Source organism: Hippocampus comes, unplaced genomic scaffold, assembly GCF_001891065.2.
Source record: "Hippocampus comes isolate QL1 unplaced genomic scaffold, H_comes_QL1_v1.1 scaffold585, whole genome shotgun sequence".
Taxonomy (NCBI): Eukaryota; Metazoa; Chordata; class Actinopteri; order Syngnathiformes; family Syngnathidae; genus Hippocampus; species Hippocampus comes.
In genome coordinates, this window is record NW_017805408.1 from 298,376 (window position 1) to 311,004 (window position 12,629).

The window sequence follows — 12,629 nt, forward strand, 5'->3', positions numbered from 1 at the left end:
CCTTTAATAGGATTGCATGGCTTTTGTTGTTGCTCAAACTCAATGGGTGCATAAATTTGTTATCGTGTCCCAATGAGAGATTGAAAGAATAACTCAATATTTTTGTGATCATCGGTCTTTGATAGAAGTTATTCAACAGTTATGCTAACAAACATCTGAGCTGTCTTCCGCGTTGGGTGGCTTCTGTTTCCATCTTCCTGCTTGAGACTGATCCCATCGAATATATTTTCATTTTGCCATTTTTTGTGACCTTTTTGTTGGCCTGTGTTTTTCTCACGTCTGCTTATTGAGTTCATTTCTACAGCAGGCCTCCACTGCGGCAGAGATTCAGCCACTGAGCTAAGGGCATCAACAACAATCAACCGAAAATGAAAATTGAGAATTATCAACATCGAAAGAGCGGGATGTTAGATGCCGCTTGTTTAACGCATCTAATTAGATGGTGCAGGTGCACCTCCATTTTCCACAACGAAAGTCTTCATATTCCATTCCTCTGATCTTTTTCACAGAGAATTTAACATTATCACAACCTTAATCAAAAAGAGCGTTTTTGTTGCCCTCAGCAAATTGCCTGCATTTAAATCCAACAACAATAAGCTCGAGAGACCTTGTGCGGAGTAGTGTGAGTGGCTATTTTCAAGGGGAGGCAAGTTGGCACACTGGCGAGCATTATCAGTCATAACTCGGTGATTAAGTGGCAAACAGAGCGCCGTTTCATTCCTCTAATTTGGTGGTTGTGTGCGCTATGCGGTTTATTTGCTCGTTGAAAATTGTGCTAATCCCGCCACATGCAGCGTAGCGCTAACATTTGTCATCTTTGCTAGCAGGGCTTTTAATTTTGCTTCAAGGTTGTTAAGTGTCAAGTGGCTGGTACACGCAGAGGCACATTTCCACAGTGAGTGGCAAAGCTATAAAGAATGCATGAGAAGTGACTGAATGCTCAACTATACAGTCAGACCCGGGAGACAGAAACGGGAGGACTTAAAGACAGCTCGAGTACCAAGTATTACCTTGACGTATTCTTATTAGCGCGGTGAAATCGTGGTTAGCACGGCTGCCTCGCAGTTGAGAGTCCCAAAACATGCATGTTGCTACATGAAAGACTCAAAATGTTAAGACCGGCTTCATGTGAACTTTTTTAACCCTTTGAGGGACAGCGAGTGGTTACTACAGTGGACAGTTTATCAAGTTATCAGGTTAGAGCGGGGGTCGGCAACCCGCGGCTCAAGAGCTCTTTAGCGCCGCCCTTGATAAGGCTTTTAATTTTTTGCGGCTCCAGACATATTTGTTTTGTGTTCTTTTTTTGCTTGCAACATTTTGGGTTGCCGACCCCTGGGTTAGAGGGTGCGCGAAAGGGTTAAGTTACTCCAATCTAAATGACTGCTTTAGTGTTTTGACATCCAGCTGAAGGGATGCATCTTGTGTTTGAAGGGTTATCCTCATTGAAAAGTATGTACGGTCGACCCTATCGGGGAGGAACTTGCAATTGGGGTGGAATGTTCTGGGAAGCATTCCAGTTGTAAGCAACGCAGATTGAATCGTTTCTTGACCGGCCGTTAAGCAACATAAGACAACAGCTGGACTGAAAACTGGGTCATCTCATACAGTAGTTTTAAGAACATGGCTGAAAAAAAAAAAGATTCTGGATGTTGTCAAAGGGTGTGGTTATTTTTTGGGGTGGGGGGAATTCTTGCGAATTGTTGTAAAGCAACTTGAAGAATGATGACGTGGTGTAAGGATCGGCTTGGCACATCGGTCGAGGGAAATGTGAAGTTGTTTCTGGACTTTAGACTGCTTCTCTCGCCTGCACGGGTCAGCGAGGCGCTGCATGTCCGGCCGAGTCGGAATCTGGCTTAAAGGCTCCAGCCATGGGATTTTATGAAGCCTGACAGCCTGTTTGTCTTGGATGGCGTTTCTTTGACATTTCTGCACGGTTTGATGCTGACTACCAGTTTATAATCGGCAGCCTTATTAAATTAACTGCAGCTCCAAAGAGAACAGAACAAAGCAGGGTTGGGACAAAAGATGGAAATGGAAAATAAAAGGGTAATTAAAAAAAAATCTAAATTTGAAACTTGTACGTTCGGTTGACACCATCGCTTCCTGACAGAACTATTGTATAACCTTGTGACGGTCACATTAACATCAACAAACAACATTTGAAGTCTGGTTGCACTTTGACAGGGCAAACAAACATGTCCCCTGTGCTCTCAACGCAGCAGCCAGGTTGGGAAACGTAATTATTCTGCTTTGCTGATTGGTTCACTCCTCCGACACCCACTATCCAGTATAACAGAAAATTCAAGTCTTTTACTTTCACGAGAAGGTCACACACAGCCCGTTAGCTTTTTATGGCTTTGCTTCTATTCAGGTTTGTGTTTGCCACACACCAATCAAATGGACGTTATTGTGTAGCAGAATTCCATCCAGCAATATTCTTCAGTTGGCCTTGCCATGCTAGCATGCAGTAGTAAACAATGACCGGTTGTTTCCACTGTGGGATTGGTAACCAGGGCGATAGCAACAGCGTGAATGTAAATAACATGCAAATAGGTGAAAAAAATGTGACAAGCACAGTAAAAAAAAAAAAAAAAAAATGACAGCAATTTCTGCCCTGTAATATGGCATAAGGATATTTTGAGACAATGCCAATAGGTGACAAAAAAGTACTTTTATTTAATTGAGTGAAAATACGTAAAAAAATAAAATAAAATGTAACGCCGATGTCAAAGTGCACCCCGTGTACAGAAAGTAAACCTGATGCCCTCACCCACCCTCTCTTTTTTTTTTTTAAATGTCCAATCACATGTCGGTAGTCTAAAACAAAGTTCACAAGAGCAATTAGTTATTAGGCCACAATGTTTATTCAGTAGTGTTGTTTCAACTTATAGGTACAATACTGTCAGCTTTTTGTAAGACTAAAAAAAAAAAAAAAAAAAATGTTACCATTACAGTCATCCATGCACACTGAATGCCAGTCAAGCTGTTTCGACCCCCGCCTCACGCTCACTGTGAGCATGATCTTATCCAAATGGTAGGCACTTTGAAGGTTTAAAACATTTGTGAATATACATTATATATACTGTATTTATATATCTTTCTATATACTATCAAGCTATTGGAAGGTTAGGCCTCTTTAATTAAGAAAGAACAAACAAACGGAAAGTGGAAAAGAAGAGAAGTGGCCATGGGGGGGATAGTAGGCTTGGAAGTTGGAATACTGTGAGTCTTTGGGTTTAAGAGAAAAACAAAAAATGGTGACTGTCATACTTGTGTCGAACCTTCCACCTGTGTCTTATTGTATCTGTGCTGTTTGTTTCAGTGGTATGTGCTCCGCATGTGGCCTGGTGTTCGCGTCCAATGAGGCCTTTCACTGAGCAGGTCTTTGGGCCCGAAGCGTCAACATGGGCACAAAGCAGGAAGTGGGGCAGGCCATTGACAGCTTAACTGGCCATGCTCCAGTCGGACTAAAAAAGAAGGTGGGCGGGATGGTAAACAGAGGGAGAAAGAGGCCGAGGAAGGGTAGAAGGACGCTAGTTTGGCGAGGACGCGGTCCGTTAACACATTGGGGGAAGATGAGACTTCAGCCCCCCCCCCCCCCCCCCCAAAAAAAAAAAACAATAGTGTGCAATCTGAAGGGCAAGCCTTTTTTTATCGTCTTCTTTTTTTAGCACACTGACAACTCTTCCTCCATCTTTGACCAATTCCTGGGTTTGAAAACAAAATGCTGCCCCCCCCAAAAAAAAACCACAAACTGCGGTGGATAAAACAAATAAACAAGACTTGATGTCATGCTCACCTTTGTTTCAAAAAAAAAAAAATGGGCGCGAGAGCAAAAAAGAAATTAAACATTGCAACCTGAAGGGAGGAGATTTACATTGACTATTAACAGCGTTAATATGAAGACCAAAGCGCTTCATCAAAACTACAAAGGCATTTTTCAACATCAGAGAAAAGATAAATTAATGTCATACAACTTTAGAGATCAACATCAGACATGCTAAGACAAAATTAAAAAAAAAAAAAAAGGAAAACCATAAAAGCGGGATTGATACAGTATAATTATATTCAATTATTTCCACTTTTGATTTTTTTTTCTTTACACATACTGCTACAGTTAAAAGTAGTCAGTGACTAAACACAAGCTCCTTTGACAGAAGACAGATGCAGTTGATTTTCTCACCTTTACAGATCCTGTTTGTGATATCTTTTTAAAAATCTTTTTTTTTTTTTTTTTTTACACAGTACACTGACAGTTGCCATAAAATGAGGAAAGCTTGTTTGGGAAAGAAAAAAGGTGGTGGGGGGGGGGGGGATCTTAAGAACAATATGCTATGCAAAAGCTTTCCGTTATGCTATTTTTCCATGAATCAACATTGTAACGTATTGTTGTTTCTCATGTTCGCTGCTGCCGGGCGCTGCCGCTCGGGCAGCCTCTTGTGATTTGTTGATCCCATGACTGGTGGGGCGGGGCTTTTATGCATAAAACTCCTTGGTCGGGGCCTTCTGATAGGCTGCGCCGGAAGGTTTCCTCTCACCCAGGTCATAGCTGCCCTCGTCCTTCTTCCTCATGCGGTAAACCAGGAGTAGGATGAGGAAGATGGCGAACAGGAATCCAATCACCCCGCCAGCAATAACAGCTGACAAGCACACAAAGAGGAGGTTATTTCGATGAGAAAATGTCCACCAATTCACCTCGTCCGCGCTGACCGCGGCACTGCCTACTAATGATACGAAACGACCACAATTAGCTCATTTCGGTCAGCTCTCCCAAATGGGCCTTTTTATCGTCCTACTCAATTGACGATCTCTCATGGGGCCTCAATGTACTCTCCGCTCCCTTTGGCTTCCATAAGTTGACCGGCCCCTCGGCCCTCTGGGTAAAGAACCTCACCAGTGGCCAGTTGCGAAACTTGTGGGGGGGAAATACCATATTTCCCGCACTATAAGGCGCACCTAAAAGCATTCAATTTTCTCATTTTCTGCGCCTTATAATCCGGATGCGCCTTATATATGGATCAATATTCTGATTTCTTGGACGTAGTATTTGAAATGTTCTGTAAAGCCCTTTGTTACAGCTGCAGCCGTTGTGAAAGCTCTATGTAAATCAAGCTGGATTGTATTGTATTCTCTTTAGCATAGCTCGCTCCATCTAGTGGAATGCTAACACAACCGCAGCCACTATTGTAGCTTCTATTCTATGCGCCCTATATAGGAAAACAGTTTTAAAAATAGGCCATTCATTGAAGGTGCGCCTTGTACTCCGAAGCGCCTCACGGTGCGGAAAATATGGTAACACACGTGGGGCTTGAATATAATTGGAATAAAATAATGGTCTATTCTCTGTAAACGTCATGCACGAGTGCTAGTTGTAAAGAGAACCAAAAAGCAAAGATGGACAAGAGCGCAGATGACCACGAATAATTTCATCTTTGAAGATGGAATCTCAGTTAACAATCAGCCTTCCAAAACGGCACACACTAGATAAAAATGTGCCGATCAAAAGAAGCGAGACGCGAGGCAAGCTGTCAGCGGGCGGCTGAGCCGATCAGCACAGGGGTTGATATAACAACAAAGCGGACGGGAGGTGCCAATCAAATGTTTTAACTCCAGACATGCAAGGGAGGAGACAGATGGGATCAGATGGAGCACGGTATCCGTGTTCTCGAAACCCAGGCAGAAGGCGCTTGAAACGCCCACACCGGTATGAACTCTATAAGGTCCCATGGAAGAAGACGGAGAGAGTTTATTAAAGGCGTTTATTTTGAGAAGTGGATCAGGTGGGAGACTTAAAGGAAAAGACGATTGAGATTCCATGCCGATAATATCCCGACATACCACAAATGACAAGAAATGGAGAAATGAACTACAAGCGCAATGACTGAATTCTTTGTCAAAAAAGGGAAACGCCAACATTCGGGAGCTTCTAGTTCGAATGAGTTTTTTTTTTTCCCCCAACCCTCGTTTGTCTTATTTGTTCACAATGGAGTTGTCACGTTTGTTTCTCAAATCCATTTTTGTAACTCAATATTTTAACTTTCTTGACAATGGAAGACCTGACACACATTTGAGCAGACCTTCGAAAACCGTTTCAATTTCTTTAAGGTGTAACATACCTGCCAGCACCTCCGTCCTTTGGAAGAGGTTCTCGGTGCGGACCTCGATGGGCTCTTGAGGCGAGCCTGGGTTGCTGGTTGTACTGGTCATCTGGTTCCTCTGCATGTCCTCTGTAACCGGCACTGGTGGGGCCTGGATTTAGAATGGATATGTGAGAGAAAAGGAAAGGAGAAGTGACAAAAGGTACAGGGGGTAAATTAGGTCAAATGTAGCTAGCTTGTGAGTCTGAGAAATGACGTAAGGAGGAGGACAAATTCTCTGATACAATCACTGAGGACTTCATCGATTTGCTTGCTGGTAGTCAAGAGTTTACTCGGTTGTCAACGCGAAGCAGGCCTACATCATGTAGGCCGGCTAAAAATTTCACTGGAACGCATCCAAGTTGCCTGCGTTGATTAGCATAGCCTAGCGACGTCTGCGTGAGGAACGGTTGCATCTGGGATGATTCAGGTTGGAGTTAGGGTTATCCTGTGATTTTTGTGTCAGTGAGACAGCAGGTAGGCCACGCTTTAGTGAAGCCTTGGCAACTAATCTCAAACAGATGTAGGATCCTCTCTAGTGTATTAAGAGCATGGCACACAAGTGAGATGTAGCATGGCCAGAGTACGCTTATCCTAGGTCATTAGCGCCAACGTTAAGCTTTTTCAGGAGAGTCACCTGATAATGTGTCGTTTTTAAAATATATATATGTATTTTATAATATTATATGTATGTATGTATGCATGCAATACGAGAGAGAGAGAGAGAGGCTAGCCCAAAAAGGTTGCCGTGACGATATAATCCTGGCACATCATTTTGATTAACATTTGAGATCAGTTCAATGTTTTGTTTTGTTTTTTATAATGAGCAAACTACATATAAGTTGTGACAGGTTCTCCCCTGACCCATCGTAATTTCAATTTTGAAATGCAGTGATTGACAGCAATGATTAATAAATCTCATTCAATGCCAAGAACATTTTTTTAAATTTAATTTAATTATTTATTTATTTTTAAAGAATCCAGACATGCCCTGCGATTGGCTGGCAACCGGTTCAGGGTGTCCCCCGCCTATTGCCCGAAGACAGCTGGGATAGGCTCCAGCACTCCCTGCGACCCTCGTGAGGATGAAGCGGATTGGAAAATGGATGGATGGATGAATCCAGTCATTCAATCCCAGGTATGTCTTTATGTATTTTGGAAAGAAGAGTCTGAAAATAGCTGCCACCGAATGAGTTCAATTCTAAAAAGCTGCTTTATGTGTGCGGGTTTTTGAACGTTGTAACGTTACCATGAGAACTGTGCTGCTCGCCGAGGGGCATCAACAAAATCGTTTTGTTTTGTGATTGCATTTGTATATGATCTCTGGTACTTTATATGATTCCATTTCACGTGCAGAATCATTCATCAATCACTGCTGACCTTTTTGGTTCACATGTATGTCATGAAATCACAAGACTCCGCATGACTGCAACTTTTGGTGAAGTTAGCTCCTCCAGTCAATTATTCATTTGAAGCACCACCTTAAAGCAGAGTCTGGTTTTCAGGAGCCTGGCAGCAAATCAACCGAACAACCTGTTCCCACTATTGTGTCATCCAAGGATTTCCTTGATTTAGAGACTTGTAAATACAAAAGGCAATGGCCCCCGTCAACTGACCTCTGTTCTGAATGGCTTTTTAGATGCGCCGTCGCCGGCCTTTTCTCTGACTGTAGCCGCCTCCACCTTCGTGATGAAATCTTTGGTGGAGTCCTTGGTGGGATCTACTGCCTTGGGTGCGATATACACCATACTGACGGTCACTACTTCTTCGGCCACCTCTTCACCCGCACCTGAGAGAGGGTGAGATAAATATTGATATCAAGCTGTTGCGCTCAAACTGTTTATCTCTTAACTCGCATGACTTTATTTCGACTTGTACTTGTACAATGTTTGTATGTTTACACCTTAAGTGTATATTTCTTACCTGAGCCAGACCCCGAGTTAAAGTCATCGTCGTCTTCGGGGTAGTAACCTCCCGAGCCGGTGTCATCCAGGTATAAGTCGTCAGCCTGCGAGGAAGTCTTGGCTGCCTCTGCTATCTGCAAAACAAAGAAATCGGAAGCTATCAAAAATTGTGACACGACAGCACCCCAATGCACTGCTAACGTATTAAAACGGGTCACCTCCCGCCACTACTGTCTTGAAAACTGGACCGATTGGTGGGAGTGTTTGTATTGTCGGCTTAATGGCCGCATGGTCTTGAAAAGGCTACAAATCAACATAGTGCGTTGGTTTGGAAAAAAAAAAAGAAGTCAATTAACCCTTTCATGCACCTTGTAATCTGATAACATGATAAACTGTCCGCTGTCGTAACCGCTGTCCCTGAAAGGGTTGAAATTGAATACAAAAAATGAACAACTGCGCTCTTCAGAAAAAAAATGATCAAGTCTTGTATGCATGATGTGCAGCAGATAGATGTTGGATTTTTTTTTTTTTTTTTTAAATACGCGTGCAATGTATGTGTTGTGTTGTGCGTATGTGACTGGAATGGTTATAACGGCATCCATGGCAACATCCATTCAGGTCTGATTGACTAATCTGCAGTCGGCTGTATTGGAGCTTCTTGATACTAATAGTCCTACTCAGAATGGAAGGAAAAAAAAAAGAAAGAGCACATATAACAAAATGCCATCCCCGTGTGGATCCGTTTACTACAATTCCAGGTCAGCTCGAAGGAAGTTGCCCTGATAAACTTGAGGCTGAAAGACGTCAGATTCGAGGGAACCGTCAATTGGCTTGACAGAAACACCAATGAGGGGGCTTTCTTTTGTTGGCCGCAAAGAATAGACATGCTGCGAGAAAGCCAAGGAATTGGGTAATGAGAAATTAGACCACACTAAAGCTATGTTTGGGCGGACATAATGTGCAGATGGGCAAAAAATAAAAAATGTAAAAATTTGACGACACTGTCAGCTTTTCAAAAATAATTACCAAGATGAAAATCCTGGACTACTGCACATTCGCGTTTATTCAAAACAGACATAAAAAAGGCGGCTTTTGTTGACAAATATTCACATGCGTCTAAACGGTGGTGCTTTTAAGTAATTGTGCAAATTGCGTTTTTGTCTAGCACGATGAAAGAGAGGCGCTGGCGACTCTCCATGACAAAAACGTTGGTCCACAGCGCTGAAGGGGCTAAAAAGTGAAAGAGACGAGGAGGCGAATATTGAAACAGAACAATGACTCAGTCAAGTGACTTGCGAAAGAAAGGCTCTTCATTGCTCAGCCGCCTGATCAAAGAAAGAATTTGTTCAAAGCAACTTTATCTCAACCTTACTTGCCTTTTATTCCTTTCGACCCCTCCCCCATTACTCCCGTCAATGCGGCCGACCTCGCAAAGCCATTCAGTGTTCTGTGTGCTCCACAGGTCAAAATGCATCGCTAATAATATGAGCACAATGGGGCAAAACAAGGCAAGGGGGCCCGTTCACATGGCGACAAAAGATGCTAATGAGATCGAGGGCCACACACGCGCACAACGAGAAACAAATGAAAGTATTTCCGTCGTTCATTGATCCGTGAGCGCGGGAGAGCAAGCAAGCGTTTTAATTTGACGCCGCGTCGTTATTCAAGTCTGCTTATGCTTGCCGTTATTTTTATTTTTATATATGATATATATATAAGAAGAACAAAATACTAAGTGGAGCATGAAGAGGTTTGAATCAATTCTTCCTTGAGTAGAGCATCAAGATGTTTCAATCAATTCTTTCTTTTCACCACTAGTTATTCACTATTCTTCCAAATCCAAAAGATACTGCCAATGCTTAAAGCGTTTCCGCGCTTGCCGGCGAACGCTGTTTTCCCGAACAACAGGTCATGCGGAATTTCGGTGGAAGGGTTTCTCCCGTTTCGATAACGAAACCAGGAACATTACGGCGGATGTGGACGAAGGGAGGAAGGCTTCCTCGGCTATTATCGACTTGCCAACACAGCGTATTGTAATTCGCTGCCTTGACGGGGTACTAAAAGGCTGACTGAGCACTGGTGGAATAAACACAAACCAAAAGGCAAGAAATGAAGAAAAAATGTTTCAATATCACAACAATAGCACAGGCAGGAACGCCGGTGATTTTCCACGAGCCTGGAACAAAGGTGTCAAGTTTAAGAGCTGACACTCACTTCTCCCATCCTGTTGCGTCGAAAGCAATTATCACCGTAAGAACTGTAGATATCACACACGGATGCCGGTGCTGACCTCACCGCGCGGAAAGTTCACACAGACGTCACATTAGCCCGCTTCAATTAGTCTTGTCTGAAACGTACAGGTGGAGAAATTCCAGATCGTCCGTGACGGATTTGAAGTGCTAATTTTGCAGTACCACTGCGTGAGAGGTACTTTTATCGTAATAAGAAGACCCGAAGCTAAAAGCAACCTTTTAAACCAATGCGAATGAATCACCAGCAAAGCACATGAAGTCCTTTGACACAAGTTTAAAATTAAAAAAAAAAAAGATTGTGAGAAAAATAAACGTCATAAAACGAGGAAACAGACAACTTTCTCCATCACGTGATGTTGAGGCGCAGACATTTTCAATAAACCGAGCTCTTTTTATCGGACTGTTGACATTAGCAGGTAGTGACTCCATTCCGCTTTTATCGCTGGATTAGCCAGCAGTCCGGCTAATGTCGAGCGGGCACCAGAAGCCTGAGCTACGCCACGGCAGCTCTATTTTTACAGCCATTGAACACTCATTTCACTCACTCACATTTTTTTTTTTCAGTTTGAATACAACAGAGTGAAGAGTTTTTCGTTTGTCAAGTCGTCACTGAAGACTGTTTATGGGTGAGTCTAAAAAAAAATATATATAAATAAATCCATCATCCACAACATTGAAGAGAGCGCTTTCAGTCCGCCGTCAAGAGTCGCTCTTGGAGCGCACCTTAAGCTATAAATGTCCGCCATTTAGAGAGAAGAGGGCTCAAAAGCAAAAGGAAGGAGGAGGCAAACATGCTCTTGGCTAAAGGCTCATTGTGCAGTAGAGCGGGCGCACAAAGGCGCACATTTTCAAACCTTGAAGTCAAGGCTCTCTCCTTCACAAAAACGCCCATAGAAATGCACCACTTACCCAAGACATATGTTCTCAACGTACCAAAAAACATGACAACTGTTGAGCAAAATGATTTTTTATAAACCAATGTGCAAGGTCTGGGGCATGAAAGTCCTGGATCTTGAACTCCCAACTGGATTCTTGATAGTTTTCATGGAAAAAAGGTAACAACAAAGAATCGAAATCTGATTGGAGGCTCTTTGGTGAGACGTACTGTAAGTCCTTTAGTGTCATCATCAAGCGCCTGCAGGGCTGGAATTTTGATGAACTGCTCTCACCAACGGCACAAATATGAACTCGGGTCAGGTCAAAGGGAATGGTGATTGTCAAAATTCACACAGCCTCATCTGGCTCTCAAAGGCCTGAGATGAATACATGTACACGTCAAAACTGGGACTTCAGAGGGAGGATTGGGGCGGAGGGGGGGACAAGTGCGAAAGGGCTGGCAGACAGGGATCCTCCTCCAGCCGTCTGCCGCACTCTTGATGTTTCAACTCTGTCTTGGAGTCTACCTCATGACTTAGAATCTCTGACGAGACCTCGAGAGGGAGAGAGATCTGTCACTCTGTTTTGAAACACAAAGTGACGAACCGTAGTTAAGAAACTGGAAACTTACACGAACCCTGCGCCTCCTTGGAACATGTTTGGCCCTTACAAAAACTTCCAACCTACTCCTGTATTCATTCAAAATCTGCAACACTGGCTTGGGATGATTTTCGAATGCCGCCGTCACATATGCTGACATGCCGGCAAAAAGCTGACTTGAAGTTACAGATGCGCGTGTGTGCGTGGTGAGTGACGTTACGCTGAATAAAGTACATACAGAGGCACAAACGTGTGCAAATATGGGTTAAGTATGTCTGCCGTTGCGCTCTTTGAACCCACTCAAACTTTTATAGCTCTCCCGGGGATCGTAATAAGGAACTAATTGATGGTCTTTGAGCTGCCGGGCCCAGGAGAGCGGGAGTTCCTGTCGGAAGTCGGCACAAATCAAACTCGCTTTGAGCCCGTCGGGTCTGGAGCTCCTGCGGCACTGAGTGCGCGTGAGAGAGCTACGGAGAGCGTAACAGAAATATACGGCACATCCCCCACCTTGAGTTGACATTTTCTCTTTAGTATTGTTAGACAAACTCACAAACCCTTTCCCCGCGACTCTCCCTGCTCCTGGTGTTAGATCACATTGCCTCTGTAGTTGAAAGTCCCCCCATCCACCAGACAGCCAATTTGGCACACTTAACGGAACTCTGCAGGGCGACTCAACGATAGTTACACGCCCCTCTTGCTCATAAACAACAAACACGCTAGCCACAGCAGTTGAGTTGCACAGTGAAACTCCTCTACAACGAAATCATGTTTGCAGCAAGACATTTTTCACAACAAGGGGTTTTTCACTGTAGCAAATTTGATCTCAGATGTAAACACATACACACACACACACACACACA

The 12,629-nt window shown here is 43.4% G+C and overlaps 1 protein-coding gene across 1 annotated transcript in view; it reads right to left on the reverse strand.

Annotated features, from left to right (window-relative positions):
• Positions 1 to 2,845: 2,845 nt before the first annotated feature.
• Positions 2,846 to 12,629, reverse strand: part of sdc2 (syndecan 2) — a 25,024-nt gene continuing 15,240 nt past the window's right edge. Inside the window, exons 2-5 of the mRNA XM_019873669.1 lie at positions 8,061 to 8,175; positions 7,754 to 7,926; positions 6,117 to 6,249; positions 2,846 to 4,640 (exon numbers count right to left, since the gene is read on the reverse strand). Of these exons, the coding sequence (XP_019729228.1) occupies positions 4,477 to 4,640; positions 6,117 to 6,249; positions 7,754 to 7,926; positions 8,061 to 8,175 (585 nt within the window). The 3' untranslated portion in view covers positions 2,846 to 4,476. The remainder of the gene's footprint in view (positions 4,641 to 6,116; positions 6,250 to 7,753; positions 7,927 to 8,060; positions 8,176 to 12,629) is intronic.